Raw genomic sequence first — 19,405 nt, 5'->3', positions numbered from 1 at the left:
TTTATATTGCTGAACACCGATATGCCACTTTATTATCTGGACTTTTTTTACCCATTTGTCACATACCTGTCAATGTTTACACAATGAGGAGTATCAACCAGCAGTGGAAGCAACCGACCAAATCAGCTGATAATTCTGTACCCTCTTAACACACATCAATTCTTACTTGGAAGGGACATCTTTGAGTCAGTCTCACGGCTATCCTTAAAATCAGTGTCAAGATTGTCACAACTTTAAATACAGATAGAACTGCCAGAAGTACATCATTTTATATATATATATATATGTATATATATGTATATATATATACACACATACAGAAAAATACAAGACTAATTGTTTTTCCACAATATTTAATTTACACACTACTGTAACTCTATGCAACTTCTGAAGACAGGTTAAGGGGTACAAGAAACTGTTTAGAGCAAGTAAGTCATTTGGTCCAATATTATCTTAATGTAATGGTTATTTGCTCCCTCCCTTTTATGTGATGACATACTATGACATACAACACATGCACAATCATTCACTTATGAACAAATGAGTAAGACGCCACTCAGACTAACATCTGTATACCCAGAGGGTCAACCAACCACACACAACTAGTAAGGCTATGATACAGCTATGCAGCATAAATGGTCAACACTGCTGATCCTAAAAGTGAGCACCATATATACATTTGAATATAAAAAACCACTGAAAACCAAACACATATGGGTTAGTTAAAAGGTGCCATTCCAAGGCTATACATAATCACAGGAAAAAGTATTTACATTACTTGGAAAACAGCTGCAACAAAGAGTTTATTGCCAATGCCCTTTATAAACTTCTCTCCTACGTTTAATACAGATGTTACGCTCACTATCTATGTGAACCACACATCTTATTTCTGGCCCTTTATAAGATCCCTGCTCAAGAATTTCAAGCAAATATGTTCTATGGCTTCACCCACACACCTATCCTCATAGCTCTCAATTATAAATATCACAATGAACTAGAGCTGTAGCTTAAAACGTATCTAGCCTAGGTCTAGAAAGTAAAATAAGTATTTTGACTATCATCTTTACTTAGTTTAGTAAGTATACTGTGAAATTCAGAGTTCTGAGTAAAACATGAATCCTAAAGGAGCAGAGTCAGTGTGTACTTGGAGAAACCGTGACCAATGGAATGCTGTCCTTTGGTGCTCTGCCCACTCTATGGACCAGGCAACTGTCACTGCAGAGACACGACAGGAGGCTGATGAGTGTGGGAAGGCCCTGGGGCCCAGCCACATCCTATCACCAATGTCCCTAAGTGTTGCTTTTAAGACCTCCTGGGCACAGCATGAAAAAGTAGCATCTGGTCCCCTTCCAAAATGATACTGTGTCCTACAAGATAAAAGCCACGAAAGATGATTATCTGGTCAAAAGTAGTCTTTGTACAGGAATAGTTTAAAGCAAAAGTTCTTTGATTATTGTTTTTGCAGGAAGGCAAAGTGAAAAACACTTCCAGCAAAAAAAAAAAACAAAGCAGGCTTTGTGCATTTTTGCTTGCTTTATGTGTGAATTCTTACCCTTTTATGTATACTTTTTAATCAGCCAATTTTCATAGGTAGCTGAGCTAAAAGACGTAAAAGAACGGAAGTTAACAAAAGAGACAACCTAATTATCAAACTCCTAAAAATCATATGCCAATAATCTTTTTTTTTAATTTATGGGGTTTTGACTTTGCCAACATCTGGGTACACCTTTGCTTCTATATTAGGCCCTATAGTTTCTTCTATCTATGTGGTTATAAAGGAACTCTGGGGTGTGCCCTCCAGGAAGGAATTAACACCAAGCATCGTTTTGTTCTGTTAGACAGACACACACTCTGTAAGTAGAGTTAAGACATCATCAGTTCACTTTATCACATTACAAAATGAGATTGTCTGCTTGTGATTTACCTCTACGGGGAAGCTGCCTTATAAATCTAAGTACTTGATCTCACCTATTACAAAACAAGAAAATCTTTTTCAGTTAAATTTTAAGAGCCCAAACTGTTTTCACACTATAGCTTAAGACAAACAGGTGTGGGTATGTTGAAATCATGGTTTTAAGGTTGTCAGTGCAGACGCTCACTGTACTCTGCACAGGCCCTGGCATCTGGGGGCGCACGGCACGCTCGCGGGCTCTAGGCCTGATGGCATCACAACGTTATTGCTTTGGTTCTGCCTCAGACACCAGAGTGTGCCTCAGATCACGGAGGTTCCATGTCACAGAAGGTCGGAGCAGGAATTTAGGTTTTTCACAAGGAAAATCATTTTTTCTCTCTCTAGGTTAAGTGCAGAACATCAAATTTCTAAGTGCTCCATTTATATTAGGTTCCAAATATACATTTTAATTTAATCCTGATCATCCACATTAAAATTATAAATGTAAAAATTACACAAGACTTTTCGGCTGGAAAAAAAAAGGAGTGTCTAGCAGCATGCACAAAGACCATGCATTTGTCAAGTCGTCAGGCGAACAAATGAAAAAGTAATAAATAATTGCCCGCTTTAAAAGAGGAAAACCGAAAAGGGACCAGTGAAGTGAGCCGGTCTTCGCCGCTCTGAGCAGGAAGCGCACCGAGGTCAGATGACGTGGCAGCAGCTGGCCTGGCTGGAGGCGCACAGCAGCCCCTCCTTGGGGTTCCGCTGGATGTTCACAGAGATGGTCTTTTCGCACAGAGGTAGCTGGAGCACGTTGTTTTTCAGATTCTTGCTCTTTATCCGGTCCAACTCCACGGTGGTGTTCGCCACGTGGTCGGAGAAGAACTTCATGCCGCCCACGGCTGGGGCGGGCGCCGCACCGCCTGCGGAGCCGATGCACATCTTCCAGGCGGACTTCTCCTGGACCTTCACGCTGGAGAACGACAGGCTGCCCTGCGGGTCGATAATGTACTTGGCGCTCCCGTGCAGCTGGGAGCCGAGGCAGAGGCCCATGAGTTTGAGGCTCTCCACCAGCTCCCCGGCGCCGCGCGCCGCCAGCTGCGTGGACGTGGAGGAGCCGGGGCCGGCGCAGCGGCGGGCACTGCCTGACGTGCCGCCCGGGGCGCCGCCCGACCCCCCCGCGGGGCCGCCCCCGCCAGCGCTGTGCTCGCTGGGGCTGGCCTTGTCCGCGCCCCCACCGCCGCGGCTCGGCTTGCTCTGGCCGCCGCCGTCGCCCTCGCTGCCCGGGGGCCCCTCGCTGCTGTCCCGGCGGTGCCAGGAGTAGGTGAAGCCACTGTCTTTATCCAGGCGCCGGCGGCTCTCCGAGTCGTCGTCGCTGGTCTCCGAGCTGCTGCAGCTGGAGCCGCGGCCCTGACTTTTCCTGCGGTGGTAGCGTTTGTGGACCGTCCCCGGGGAAGCAATGTTCATCTTCAAGCGGCTCAGCTTGGGAGGCAGGTTCTCATCCATGTCGAACTCGTCGTCCGACTCCCCCTCCTCGAATATCTGGTTGAGGACCGGGGCGCTCTTCCTGGACGTCAGGCGGTTGGTCACGGACGGCTTGCGGCGCAGAACCACCTGTGTTGAGAGGGACATGGGCTTCTTGTCCTCCTCGTCTTCCTCTTCGTCTTCCTCCACCCGAAACAGACACTTCCGCCCACTGGCTGCGGGTTTCAGGCTGGCGGGTGGCCCCGTGGACAGCGCGGGCCCGGCCAACTCGGGGAGGTCGTCTTTCTTAGCCGAGTCACACAGGCCTTTGCTCCTGTGGCCGTTGAGAACACTGTCGGCAGCCCGAGCAGGAGACTGAGGGACAGTCGCGTGGGACAAAGGAGTGGCCGTGAGGTCATCCTCAAGGTCCTGGGGCACGTCAATTTTGGTTGGCCATGACTGCCTATGTAACAGATTGGAAAAAAAAAAAAGAAAAGCTATGTAATGGTACACAGACTTTACCCAAGTACCTTAAATAAAACTTACTGGGACAAAATACACAGGCTTTACAAAAAAAAAAAAGAAAACGAAAGAGAAGAAAAGACAGCGGCCTTGCAAACCCATTCAACATCCTGTAAACATCACAAGGACACTAGAAGGGCAAATGTTACTTTGAAATGTGGTTCAGTTTATGGCTTATTGGCCAAATGAAAACTTCATCACGGTTGTCAGAAAAGGGGGCAAACGTCTTTTCTATAGAAACGTTTTATACCACAAGAAAAACCTTTTTAGAAAGTACAAGGGAGTTATCACCAAAGCAAAACCTGAACACAGGTTTTGCTCCTTCCGGTCTTAAGATCACAACCTTTGAAGATATATTACACTGCTAATAAATTCACCTGAAATTTCCAGTCCTCCAGATTTTACTGGATGGTGTTAATAGTTGGTGTTTACAAAAACAAATGGAAATAGTTTACTGCATTTAAATATGATACTGGAGAGGAAAGTCAGTGAATACTGGTATACATAAATCTCTTCTTCACCAATTAAAATATGCACCCTCTAAATACTTTTTTTTTTTTTTTGCGGTACGCGGGCCTCTCACTGTTGTGGCCTCTCCCGTTGCGGAGCACAGGCTCCGGACGTGCAGGCTCAGCGGCCATGGCTCACGGGCCCAGCCCCTCCGCGGCATGTGGGATCGTCCCAGACCGGGGCACGAACCTGTGTCCCCTGCATCAGCAGGCGTCCTCAACCACTGCGCCACCAGGGAAGCCCAATACATACATTTTTAAATGACGACACAGGAGTCCTGCATAGCAAAATCCACTGTTATTTAAACTTTGATTCTGTCCCTTCATCCAGAGTCACCCAAGTAGTAAGAACACTGCTTGGTAGCCCAAGGAAGACTTTTGAAAGTGAGTTCTCCAGCCTGTTTTGAATAAACACCTTGAATTCTCAACTGCCCTCTCTGCTCAGGGGAACAGTAGACGCCAGTGACACTGAAAACAGCCACTGGTACGCTGACACTTCCATGTCACACCACTTACGTTATCCTGGACATAAAAGCCAATTTAAATCTATAGCCTTAAAAAACCCATAGGAGTTTACAGCAGACCTCCTTCCCCCAATTCGGAGCCTCCTCCTCTCTCTCAAGGATGGAGTGGGTCCGTTTGCTGGTCACTGCTTGGTAGTTTACAGAAGCTGGGTGTTCAATGATTCTGAGGTCAAGCAGCGTCTCTGGACAAGTCCTCTGTCCTCACAACACAACTGTACCAACTCCAGATGAGCCTCGGGGCCCTAGGAAACGGCACACAACATTCCTTTCAGGGTGCTCCTCAGAGAGCAGCCACCCGAAAGGTCACCCTGGCAAACGCTGGGGTCCCTGTAGTGGGAGGCAGGTGCAGACAGTGCGTCTGACCCACCAGGGCAGCAGCCAGTCCACCCGAGGGGGGCAGGGCACAGATGTGCCGGAGGCGCTTCTCTCCCCACCAACCCCAAGAGAAAGCCAAAACCACCCTCAGAACCCACCCCCAGAAACCAGATGGTTACTAAGCGCTGCAGCTGCACCACACACGCTATCTCCACTTCTGAACCAATGGCTCTTATTTATATGAGTAAATCAGATCGTTAAGCAGCTCACATTTATTAAGAACATATCTGGCCCCAACGCTGTGCTAGACTTAATGAGCACAACACTGTAAGAAGATCACGGCTTATCTTAACGAAAGATAAGAAAGACTGCTAACAAGAACTATAAAGGAGTCACACTGACAGCACAGTTCACACTGAGAACTTACTAGGGCCAGCACTGTGGAGAGAGCCTGACAGCAATTAATTCATTTAATCCCACCACAATCCCATCCTCCCTTGACAGTGAAGAAATCAAAACACAGAGTGTAAGCAACCTGCCCAAGGCCACACGGGCTTGAAGACAGTGACATCTAGGCTGAGTTCAGTGGTTACTAAAGCCCCAGAGCAGTGGCTTCACTCTGCAACCCAGGAAGCCCTCTGAATGACTGCCTATCGAATGGACGGCACCTTTGCAGTCAGGCCTCTGTGGTTTTCCTTACTTCCTAGTTTCTCTGTGGAAGGATGCGGGCACTGGTCCCACCCGTGTGGAGTTCAGCTCCCAGGACTTCACAAAGCTCTTCTAACAGAATACACGTGTTTCCATCCCATGCTGGCAGGACCCAAAGAGCGTATCCGCTCTCTGGGGCTCGCTCTCCCTGACTTGACCTACCCATGCCCCACAAATGACTCTGCTGGCTAGACGCCAACCACGTTTCTGCACCCCAAGTCACTCTGACCCCAAGGCACACCCAGCAATGGAACCAAGTTAGGGTGCAGGGTTTTGACAACAAAGAGAAGGCAAGTAAGCAGACATCCACCACCTGCCAGTGGGCCCTGGGCCCCAGGAGGACAGGCCCCGACAGCATCTCCACTCTGTAATCCCCAGGTGGGTAAAAGGAAAGTGCATGGAAGGCTCTGATATTTCTTTATAACTACTGTTGGCTTTGTAATTTCTATGATACAGTAAAGCCAATTTAGTTCATTTACATATCTGCTCAACTTCAGATCGAGTTCCGATCTGTTCCCCTAAAAATAAAACAGTTCAACTGCAAATACCCTTCTCCAGAGCACTGGGGTGGCCCCAGGCCGGGCGCACGTGGCGATGGCTCTGGAGCCACTCTTGCCCACCAGAGGGCTCGGGCCATGACTAGGTTGACCCTAACCCCTCACTGTCACTCTCCTGGTTTGTCCCACGTGCAAGGGTCCCCATGCTCCCTGGGGCCCAGTCTTCTTCCAAGCTGACGCCAGACAGGGTGTCTAGTTTTCATTATGCAAGAGTATGTCCAGGATATAGATGCAGTTACCAAATTCATCTTCCCATTAAACTAGACTTCTAAATATTTAGTCTTTGGTCACCCGGGAATGTTTTCTTGTCTCTTCTCTGTTGCTCCATCCCAAGTAACAACCTACACATGGCAAGGTGACCGCAAGTAATTTAAAATCCAATGGTATTCTTCCTCTTTTAAGTAGTAATTACTGTTACATATTCACACGTATATGTTTATATAGCTATGTACAAGTAGAGAATTATTTAGAACCAAGAGCATCCTTCTAGTTTTTTTAAATTTTTTTTAACTACTTATTTTATATTTATTTATTTAGGCTGCGTCGGGACTTAGTTGCAGCACACGGGATCTTCATTGCAGCATGTGGGATCTTTCGTTGCGGCGCGCAGGCTTCTCTCTAGTTGCAGCACACAGGCTCTGTAGTTATGGCATGCAGGTTCCAGAGCGTGTGGGCTCTGTAGTGTGCAGAACGCAGGCTCTCTAGTTGAGGAACGCGAGCTCAGTAGTTGTGGCGCACAGGTTTAGTTGCCCCACGGCACGTGGGACCTTAGATCCCCAACCAGGGATTGACCCTCATCCCCTGCATTGGAAGGCGGATTCTTTACCACTGGACCACCAGGGAAGTCCCTCCTTCTGTTTTTGAATCACTATAATTCCATGGATTACTTCATCTGAATAAAGATAAAGTCTAAATAAATTTTCATAATGGTGACAAAAAAAGTAACTCTTCCCAAGCTTTGATATTAAATGGAAAGCTAATATGGCAGAAGAAAAAGAGGAGAAGGAAGGTAGGGGGAGAAGAGGAGGGGGGCGGGGGGAAGGGGGAGAGTTGGGAAAGGAAGGGAAGGAAAACACAGGGGAGACAAGCGCACAGTCACTGCTTTACCAAAGGTGATGTGGTGGGGAAACGTTCTCAACAATGACAGCAAACACGTGAAGCCCAGTTCAAAGCACTTCACATATATTAATTCGTTTATCCATCACCACAACCCCAAGAGGTAAACAGGATTACTACTCCCACTTCACAGGAAGCTGAGTCAGAGAGAGGTTAAGTGACCTCCCAAGATCAAGCAGCTGACCAATCAACTAGCTGATGTGATGCCGAATCCCTGAAACCCTAAGACAGCGTCATGCCACAGACATGCTCTGTTATGTCTTTTAAAATTATGTCCAATACTGAGGGAAAACCTGGCCTTGTTCCTAGAATGAAAAATTAAAGAAAACAACACATTTACACATGTCCGATCCGGAAGAGCTTAGTGAAAATAGCTGGCACGCTAGCCTGAGGCTGCGGCTTCTCCGCAGGTGTCTTTGTGGCCAAGCCAGCAACTGCAGCCCCTCGCTCCGCTAAGCCCGAGAGAGGAAGGCCTCCCTGGTGACCAGGGAACCAGGACCCCCACTCACGTGGAGGGCCCACAGGTGGCCCCTCCAGTGAGGCTGTCACCACTCTTTATACTCCCACCCCACAGACTTAGGAAACATCAAAAAAGTTCACTATTTCAAAACGTTAACTTACTAAAATCAGTGAAGATTTTTTTCTCACCTAAACTGGGCCTTGATGTTGCTAGGGCTTGCAGACCTGGTCTGTATTTCTTTCTCTTGCTTTTCCCTCAGGATCCTTTCGGCAAGCAAGAAGTAAGTGGCTGTGATGTGGTTATACCTGTTGGTTTCCAGGGCTCTGAGGAAATGAGAGAGAGGGAATATAAGCCACATTCGCAGGTTTGTTTTTTCACGAGCAGAACTGGATTTTTTTTTTTTTTTAAGTACAAGCAAATAAAATCTAATGACCTGGAATCTTTAAAATTACGGGGAAAAAACAACCCAACACACGCACACAAATGAGAAAAAAACCTAGTAGATCATTCTCAAAATTCTAAGTCACAACTTCATAAAAACGTTCAATTAGTAAGAAAAACCCAAAATGCTGATGGCAGCTGAGCTGGATGTTGGTTTTAGATGCACAAAATAATGAAGTTTCCAAGAATGTACACATTATTCAAAAATTTAATGTGTGTCAGTGTTTATTTCCATTACACTGGTTTACTTGCTTCCAGCAGAACTATGAAATGAGTTATATGAATGTACACTGAAGCACTAGTATCAATAAGAAAAATTAGAAAAAGCTTTTATTTTTATACTCTTTGTATTTATTGGCATTTTCCGACATGAATGAATTATTAATACATTGAAAGCATGTCATTAGCCTCTTCTTTGAATAAAATCTACGCATTCATTCATCCACCTCAAAAGTAATGCTCTCTGAGTCCGTAGTCTGGCCGGTGCTGTGCTGGAGCACACAGCCTGCCTGCCCTCCTGCAGCTGGCCAGTAGTGGGACACAGGAGGAATGCCACAGAGGATCCACAAGGCCCAGAAATATGTAATTATGCTTTTCAGGACCTTTCTGTAGTTAGCGAACATATGCAATGAACACTTCGGGAGGAAACGATACAGGAGTCTCTCCTCACAAAACAGACAGTGGGGCCTCAGCTAATGGGGGCAAGTGGGGCTGAATGAGAGGTCCTAAAGGAAGAGCCCGAGGTGAAATTCGGGGCCACAATGACTTCTCAGAGTGGTTTCCTCAGCTGAGCACAGGGTAGAGCTGTGGGCTTGTGTTAAGGGGACCAACAAATGTGTCTGTGAACTCAGGAATCACCCTGCAGTGAGGAGCTTCTCGTACTGTGGGCAGCAGGAAAGACTTGCCCGAAACCAGCCGGGAGGACTCGGGCTCAGGGCATCACCTGAGGCGTCACCTCTCCTTCTGGATTGATAATTGAATTCACATGAATTAAATAGTTCTATACTACAGCACTGCATGTATTTATTCATTTAAAAATATTAAGCCAATTCAGGGCGATGCAAATAGCCTTTTTTATTCACTCAAAAGTGAAAAATCATTTTCCACATATTCCTAAAGTGAGTGTTGTCCTTGGCAGAAAGAACAAGTGTCCTGCACTTCTCTGTTTCTCTAGGTCAATCTGTGAAAACTGAGAATGCACTCAGAAACCTGAAGAAATTTGTACATAAACCAAAATGATGATTAGTTTTATAAACCCTTCTTTCCAGTGTACCCTAAAGATACATGTCCTTTATACAGACACCACCCTTCTCAGGGACCAGACCCTCAGGTGCCACGTGTGACAGTCTGCCACGCTGTAGAGGTAAGTCCAGCCTGCAGCCTCCTCTCCCCCGAGGACAGGTACCTGGGTCAGATCACTCAGCCAGGCCAGAGTGGCCCGCCCGATGGGAACCTCTTTTTTGCCCCCCAGAGTACATCCTCTTTCCATCATATCCAACTATTTCATTCAATGGGTTAAATAACTTTTGACTCTTCATTTGTGGAAACGCTTCGTATTTTTACAGACAGGATCTCTTACAGAAATGAATATCATTGTTAAAGCCAACTGCATCTTTATATTATCCTTGATTCCCAACTTCTTGGGTTATAAAAAACTGTCTTTGGTTTTAAAAAATGTAACTAACAACTTGTGCATCTCGTGGGTTCCAGGTTACTGCAGCAAGGGCTCTAAAGAGCCAGACAGTAAATATTTTGAGTTTTGTAGGTAACACGGTCCATCTCGCAATGAGGCTAATACTGTAGCACAATGCTGCCATGGACAACATGTAAACAAATGGGCTCAGCTGTGGGCCACTACAACTTTATTTACAAAAATGTGTGACTGGACGCATATAGCAACCCCTGATTTTGAGGAATTGTGGTGTCGCCCCCTTGAGTGTCCCTGCTTCCTTATGGGGACCAGAGGGAGAGACCCAAGAATTACGAGGATACAGCAATGGACAAGGCATGTACTGGGATATAAAACAGTCTATTCCAATCCACTTCTGTAAGAGGGGAGAAAGGCCACAGGACTCACTGTTCACTAGTACAAAAATAAAAACAAAAGACCAACAAAACCTATGAGCCAGGCACTGGGCCAGAAACTCTAGAGATAAATGACATAACCCCTGCCCACTGGCAACCCTATCCATTACACAGTGTCCACAAGCCCTGACACGTTAAGAAAAGAGCCCATCCCAAGAACCCTATGCCCACGGCCCCTGTACTGATGAGCGCCGACATACTCGACAATGGCATCCCGATCCGCTATGTCCCCGAGCACCATGCGCTGAATGATGCTGTTGTGCTCCTCTTCCGAGAGGTTTTTATATGACACGAGGGGGATGTTATACTTCGTGGCTGGGGAAGGGTCCACTCCCTGAAGCCAAGGATGGTTTTCAATCTCTTCTAAAGAGGCCCTTCTCTTGGGATCTCTCTGCAGCATCCTTGTGATCAGGCTGGAAAGGAAGGTAAGTCCATTGTTAAAGCAAACTGTTGTGAGGGATTAGTAATGGTGGGTTACTGTATTTATCAGAATTGTTTCCTAAACTTACACCATCAATTTCATTACGTCCACTAGAGGTGATGGTGGGGCAGATGGGAATAAAGAAAGTGCCATCAGATTCATAAAATAAAAAATCACAACCACCAGATATACTGACAAGCCAAACACACAAATGCAGTTTCCTACCACCTACAAGTAACTCTAGGTACCAAGATCTGTCCTTGAACTAACTGTGGCATGGTGGCGTACCCGAATCAGATACAACGATCAGCGACGACATACAGAATAGGGTGCATGAGCCAACTTCTGTTTCCGGAAGAATGAATGACCATCCTGATGAAAGCAACCAAAATGACATATATTTTTAGACATATATTTTGTTTACAGGCATTGTGTTGGCAGGAAGGAAGGGAGGGAGGGCAGACAGAAACATGGACAGACGAACTACTCAGCAGGTAAAAACAGAGTAAAAGCAAGACTCTTAGGAGCAAATGACAAAGTTGGCCTTGGCCTGATTGTTTCTGTTTTTTTCTGTTTCCACACTGAGTACACGAAACAGAATATCACCAGAATATAACATGTACGGCCTACTGAAAGTGGGGGATGCAACTAGAACCCTTGCAAAGAACTGGGACCCCAGCTTCAGTGTGAAGATGAACGAGAAGAAACAAACCTACTGCTAAGATGTCAAGAGGGAAATCTGCTGCCTCAACAGTGCTGTGGAGGTGAGATGGGGGAATTTCTTCTAAGAACTTCTAACTACAAGCTGGTCCTCTCACAAGTTTGGGGTCCAAATTAATGATAGTATATCTGTATGGTACACATAGTGAAAAAGTTAATTTTAAGAGGTTTCAGGCTGGACGTACCCATGGGCAACTAGTAGAAAAGCAAATGCAAACTGTTTCTCCAGGGAATGTAACTTAAAAGAACTGCCACATAATTTTATAAGAAATCTGACCTCGCAGTCGAAAACTACAAAGGAAACAAGGTACCACTGCAAGAACTAAAAGACACGATGGCAAAATCAGAATGCAAAGACATCAAATACATCTACTTCTACCAGTGAACACAATAAAAGTAAATGGAACAAACTCTCCAGTTAAAAGACAATGCTCAGATGGGAGCATTGGTCAGATGGGATTAATCAAAAATCCATCTCCCAACTGTTAAAAAAAGATGTACCTAAAAACAAGCCAATAAAAGATTTAAAGTAAAAGAATGGAAACCTATATAGCACATAAATGCTAACCAAAAGACAACTGGAATGGTGAGCAAAAACTAGACAACATAGACTGACTTTAAAGCCCACAGCATTATTAGAGAAAAATAGTGATACAGACGTTCAATTCGCCAGCAAGACACAACAGTTTTCAACTTGTTTGGACCTAATAACATTCCCCCGAAACACCCAAAGCAAACACTGAGAGACCTTCAAGAATAAAAAAAATACATTTACAATGTTGTATTAATGGGGGTAATCACTTTTTTTTTTGCCTATAATATACTTCCATGTAGTGGAAGAATATCTCAGTAAGTGATAGATCAAGCAGTCAAAAGACTCAGAAGTAATTTTAAACATCATAATAAACAAGCTTAGTCTTAAGGACTTATACAGAACTCTGACCCCGACAATTAGAAAACATACATTCTTTTCCAAAACAAAAGGATTATTTACAAAAACTGACTCCATGCTAAGCCGTAGGAAGCCTTACCAATTTAAAAAAAACTAGTAACATACAGACTATATTCTTGGATCACAATGCAATTAAGTTAGAAATGAATAAAAGTTAATTAGTAAAGCTACACATTTGGAAATTTAAAATACCCCTCTGAAAGTAATAGGTTAAATAAACCCATGGAACCTATAAAATAATCAGAACTGAATAACAAAAGGACTATTAATCAAAATTAATGGGACGCAGCTGAAATGGTACTAAGAGGCCATTTATAGCCTTAACTACTACCTTAGAAAAGGAAAATTTATTATCTGAAACCCCGCTTAAGAAAAAGAACAATTAGCCCATTAAGTAGGCAGAAGGAAATAATACAGACAAAAGAATATCAATAGCATAAAACAAAAAATATAATAGTAAATTAATAAAGACAAAAGATAGTTCTTTGAAAAAGGTTAAAATGAACAAACCTCATGTAAGACTGATCAAGACAAAAATAGAGAATGCAAAAATAGAGAAGGCAAAAAAATCAGTATGAGATGGAAAAAGGGCAACAACTCCACTAATTCATAGGCTTTAAAAATATAATTAGAGGGCTTCCCTGGTGGCGCAGTGGTTGAGAGTCTGCCTGCCGATGCAGGGGACACGGGTTCGTGCCCCGGTCCGGGAAGATCCCACATGCCACGGACTGGCTGGGCCTGTGAGCCATGGCCGCTGAGCCTGCGCGTCCGGAGCCTGTGCTCCGCAACGGGAGAGGCCACAACAGTAAGAGGCCTGCGTACCGCAAAATAAAAAATAAAATTAAAAAAAATAAAAAATAAAAATATAATTAGAGGATATTATAAATACTTGAGGCCAATAAATTTGAAAATTTAGGTAAAATGGACAAGCTCCTTAAGAAACAAAACTTACCAAAACTGACAGGAAAAAGGAAAAAGTAGGAAAAAGTAGAAACTGAATGGTCCTATGATTATCAAAGATAATCCCTCTAGGAGGGAGACACCAAGAAGAGGCTTCTAAAATATTAGAACCGTTCTTTATCTTAAGCTGGATAATGGGTTCATTTTATTACATACACATTTTATCCATTCTTTTGAATGATAAATGTCAATATAAAAATAAGTTACTCTGTTTTAGTTTTTTTCAGAAGGGGCTATGGAGATACTCCTTGAATTACAAACATCTAACATGCACACAACATACACCCCCAGAGAGCAGCCTGCTTCCTGGGGTAGAGAATAATAATAGTAAGGGTATAAGGGGGAGGAGGAGGAGGAGAGTCATCAATATTCATCTTGTGCTACTTATGTGCTAAAGACTGAGCTACAAGCTTTATATACATTAATTCATTTGATTTTCACAGTAACCCTGTAAGGTATGTTCCACCATTCTCATATCATTAGTAAACTGAGAAACCAGTAGCTGAATCAGAGTTGGAATTCCTAAATTCTTAACTATGGCCTAAGATGGGGATCCACTTGGAGAAAAGGTTCCTCAAGCTCAGATTTCCTTCTTATCAGCTGATGGGAGAAACTAAAAACTTTATTACTCTAGCAAAATCCTTTAAGTAGCTATCATCTCAGGTGACCTTATTTTAAAATATCACCACAATATCAAAGAAATACTGAACTTCCAACAGTTCTTTTACTCCATTATGAATTTATCACTACACATATCACAGTACTATATATATAGTACTTTAAATTCCCAGTAATCAGCTTGCATATACTTCTTCCCATAGTCACATGAACCAAAACAGAGCTCTTCAGTCAACTGGGGAGAGAAGTACATGAATAAAATTATGAGGCATGCTATGTAAATCCCAAAATGGTGTGTTGATGGTCTATTTCAGGAAAGAAAATTCCCTAACTCTTCTCTGGAATGTCAAATAATTCCAGGTGCAAAAAGAGAAAGTAGTTCTTATGGTAATTCTTCAAGTGAAAGTAACCCACTTCTCCTGGAGGCTGAAGAGGCATAAAATGGGTTTCTTGAAAACTGGCATATGTGAAAAATAGACTAATACATTCCATACTCCAATATTAAATTTCAATCATATTCTATGGTTAACTCCCCAAAACATACTTAACAAGAGCAGAAATATTGGGTTCAAAAATTAAAATGAACAAAGATACCCACATACTTTTTTTTTTTCTTTTACTTACTCTTTACACCCTTTAGATACGTGGGATGGTACTGTATATTTGCAATCCATGATCATTGTCAATGTTTCACTGTCATTGGCCTCTTGAAATGGTGGCTGCCCACACACCAACATGAAAAGGATCACTCCCAGACTCCATATATCTACAAATCAAAGACATACTGTTAAATACTGAATTAGTTAGAAAGCAAAAAACACTCAGAGGAGTAAAAGTAGACTAACAAGATTTTATTTTGAGGAGTCAAAAAACCTTCTACAAACAAATGAAAACAAAACATGATGATCCAAAACCTATATAATGCAGCAAAAGCAGTTCTAAGAGGGAAGTTTATAGCAATACAATCTTACCTCAGGAAACAAAAAAAAGCCCAAATAAACAACCTAACCTTACACCTAAAGCAACTAAAGCAACAAAACCCAAAGTTAGTAGAAGGAAAGAAAGCATAAAGATCAGAGCAGAAATAAAAGAAATAGGGATGACGAAACCAATAGTAAAGATCAATGAAACTAAAAGCTGTTTCTTTGAAAAGATAAACAAAACTGATAAACCTTCAGCCAGACTCATCAAGAAAAAAAGGGAGAGGGTTCAAATCAGTTAGAAATGAAAAAGGAAAAGTTACAACAGACACCACAGAAACACAAAGGATCATAAGAAACTATTAAAATCAACTGTATGCCAATAAAATGGACAACCTAGAAGAAATGGACAAATTCTTAGAAAGGTACGATCTTCCAAGATTGAACAAGGAAAAAACAGAAAATATGTATAGACCAATCACAAGTATTGAAATTGAAACTGTGATTAAAACCTCCCAACAAACAATAGTCCAGGACCAGATGGCTTCACAGGCGAATCCTATCAAGCATTTAGAGAAGTGTTAACACCTATCCTTCAGAAACTATTTCAAAATATTGCAGAGGAAGGAACAGTCCCAAACTCATTCTAAGCAACCACCATCACCCTGATACCAAAACCAGAAAAATATACAACAAAAAAAGAAAATTACAGGCCAATATCACTGATGAACACAGACACAAAAAATCCTCAACAAAATACTAGTAAACTGAATCCAACAATACATTAAAAGGATACCCACACCACGATCAAGTGGGATTTATCCCAGAGGTGCAAGGATTTTTCAATATCCACAAGTCAGTGTGATATACCACATTAACAAACTGAAGAATAAAAACTAGATGATCATCTCAATAGCTGCAGAAGAAGCTTTTCACAAAATTCAACACCCATTTATCATAAAAACTCTCCAGAAAGTGGGCATAGAGGGAACCTACCTCAACATAATAAAGGCTATATATGACAAACCCACAGCAAACGTCATTCTCAACAGTGAAAAGCTGAAAGCATTTCCTCTAAGATCAGCAACAAGACAAGGATGTCCACTCTCACCACTTTTATTCAACATAGTTTTGGAAGTCCTAGCCACGGCAATCAGAGAAGAAAAAGAAATAAAGGGAATAAAATTTGGAAAAGAAGAAGTAAAACTGTCACTGTTTGCAGATGACATGATACTATACATAGAAAATCCTAAAGATGCTACCAGAAAACTACTAGAGCTAATCAATGAATCTGGTAAAGTTGCAAGATACTAAATTAACAAAGAAATCTGCTGCATTTCTATACACTAACAACAAAAGAGCAGAAGGAGAAATTAAGGAAACAATCCCATGTACCATCACATCAAAAAGAATAAAATACCTAGGAATAAACCTACCTAAGGAGGCAAGACCTGTACTCCAAAAACTGTAAGACACTGATGAAAGAGATCAAAGGTGATACAAACAGATGGAAAGATACACCATGTTCTTGGACTGGAAGAACAATATTGTCAAAATGACCATACTGGGCTTCTCTGGTGGCGCAGTGGTTGAGAGTCCTCCTGCCGATGCAGGGGACATGGGTTCGTGCCCCGGTCCAGGAAGATCCTACATGCTGCAGAGCGGCTAGGCCCGTGAGCCATGGCCGCTGAGCCTGCGCGTCCGGAGCCTGTGCTCCACAACAGGAGAGGCCACAACACTGAGAGGCCCGCGTACCGCAAAAAAAAAAAAAATGACTATACGATCCAAGGTAATCTACAGATTCAATGCAACCCCTATGAAATAAATTACCAGTGGCATTTTTTCAGATCTAGAACAAAAAATCTTAAAATTTATATGGAAACACACAAGATCCCGAATAGCCAAAGCAATCTTGAGAAAGAGAAACAGAGCTGGAGGAATCAGGCTCCCCGACTTCAGACTATACCATAAAGTTACAATAATCAAAACAGTATGGCACTGGCACAGAGACAGACTTACAGATCAGTGGAACAGGATATAGAAAGCCCAGAAATAAACCCATGTACCTATGGTCAATTACTCTATGATGAAGGAGGCAAGAATATACAATGGAGAAAAGACAGCCTCTTCAATAAGTGGTGCTGGGAAAACTGGACAGCTACATGTAAAAGAATGAAATTAGAAGATTCTCTAACACGATACACAAAAATAAACTCAAAATGGATTAAAGACCCAAATGTAAGGCCAGATACTATCCAACTCTTAGAAGAAAACATAGGCAGAACACTCTTTGACATAAATTTCAGGAATATCTTTTTGGATCAACTTCCTAGAGTAATGAAAATAAAAATAAACAAATGGGACCTAACTGAACTCAAAAGCTTTTGCACAGCAAAGGAAACCATAAACAAAACGCAATGCAACCCACAGAGTGGGAGAAAATATTTGCAAACGATGTGACCAACAAGGGATTAATCTCCAAAATATACAATCAGCTCATGCAGCTCAGTATCAAAAAAACAAGCAACCCAATCAAAATATGCACAGAAGATCTAAAGAGACATTTCTCCAAAGAAGACATACAGATGGCCAAGAGACACATGAAAAGATACTCAACATCATTAATTATTAGAGAAATGCAAATCAAAACTACAATGAGGTATCACCTCACACGGGTCAGAATGGCCATCATTAAAAAGTCCACAAACGATAGGGGACTTCCCTGGTGCTCCAGTGGCTAAGACTCTGTTCTCCCAACATAGGGAGCCTGGGTTCAATCCCTTCTCAGGGAACTAGATCCCACATGCCACAACTAAAGATCCCGCATGCTACAACTAAAGATCCCACGTGCCACAACTAAAAGATCCCTCATGCTGAAACGAAGATCCTGTGTGTGGCAATGAAAATCCCGCATGCCACAACTAACACCCGGTGCAGCCAAATAAATAAATAAATAAAAATTTTAAAGTCTACAAGCAATAAATGCTGGAGAGGGTGTGGAAAGAGGGGAACCCTCCTACACTGTTGGTGGGAATGTAAATTGGTACAGCCACTATGGAGAACAGTATGGAGGTTCTTTAAAAAACTAAAAATAGAGATACCATATGATCCAGCAACCCCACTCCTGGGCATATATCTGGAGAAAACCATACTTTGAAAAGATACATGCAACCCCATGTTCTTTGCAGCACCATATACAATAGCCAAGACATGGAAGCAGCCTAAATGGCCATCAACAGATGAATGAAGAAGATGTGGTGCATATATACAATGGAAAATTACTCAGCCATAAAAAAAGAATGAAATAATGCCATTTGCAGCAACACAGATGGACCTAGAGATGATCATACTAAGTGAAGTCAGACAAAGACAAATATCATATGATATCACTTTTATGTGGAATCTAAAAAATGATACACATGAACTTATTTACAAAACAGAAACAGACTCACAGACTTAGCAAACAAACCTATGGTTACCAAAGGGGAAAGGTCAGGGAAGGGATAAATTAGGAAGTTAGGATTAACATATACACACTACTATATATAAAAGAGATAATCACAAAGACCTACTGTATAGCACAGGGAACTCTACTCAATACTCTGTAATAACCTATGTGGGAAAAGAATCTGAAAAAAGAACTGATATAGGTATATGTATAACTAAATCACTTTGCTGCATACCTCAAACTAACACATTGTAAATCAACTTTACTCCAACATAAAATAAAAATTTTTTAGAAACATAAAACCAAATTTTAGAAAAGCATTTATACCTCAAAGTAAAAAGATCTAGGGGAGAGAACTTAAGCCTCAGTCAGGCAGGGAAGGTATCTGTCGTATTCCCTGTTTTCATATTCACTTAAGACCCAAGCAAGTGCCAGGCACATAGGGAATGGTCAGTAAATGTTCAACGAAGAAATGAATTAATTCATTTATTAATGGCAAGAACATCAACTGGAAAGTACCTATCAAGGTTCCCAAACCAATGGACATACACTGCCATTTTTCCCATTATATTATACACCAGAGATAAAACTAAGATACTAATACTCTGAGACATGAAAAGGGTTTTGCCTAAGGTCACGATTGTCCAGGTTGTTTTTAAACCTCAATCCTGGTCAGGTAACCAAATCATGTTACAGACAAGAAAATTAAAGCTCAGAGAGGAGAAAAATATTCCTGGGCTGGGATGTCAATGAGGAAAAAGACTGATTATGTAT

General features: G+C 42.4%; 1 protein-coding gene across 8 annotated transcripts in view; it reads right to left on the bottom strand.

The window, feature by feature from the left end:
- Window positions 1-19,405, bottom strand: part of SNRK (SNF related kinase) — a 134,860-nt gene continuing 115,455 nt past the window's right edge. For all 8 annotated transcript variants that reach the window (XM_060162284.1, XM_060162286.1, XM_060162281.1 and 5 more), the window contains 4 exons: window positions 14,888-15,029; window positions 10,793-11,005; window positions 8,255-8,389; window positions 1-3,818 (listed from right to left, as the gene is read on the bottom strand). In XM_060162284.1, coding sequence (XP_060018267.1) covers window positions 2,594-3,818; window positions 8,255-8,389; window positions 10,793-11,005; window positions 14,888-15,029 — 1,715 coding nt within the window. In that variant the 3' untranslated portion in view covers window positions 1-2,593. The remainder of the gene's footprint in view (window positions 3,819-8,254; window positions 8,390-10,792; window positions 11,006-14,887; window positions 15,030-19,405) is intronic.

The sequence above is a fragment of the Lagenorhynchus albirostris genome, chromosome 10 (assembly GCF_949774975.1).
Source record: "Lagenorhynchus albirostris chromosome 10, mLagAlb1.1, whole genome shotgun sequence".
Lineage (NCBI taxonomy): Eukaryota > Metazoa > Chordata > Mammalia > Artiodactyla > Delphinidae > Lagenorhynchus > Lagenorhynchus albirostris.
The sequence above is the reverse complement of the archived record's forward strand: the minus strand, read 5'-3'. Positions and strand labels throughout refer to the sequence as shown.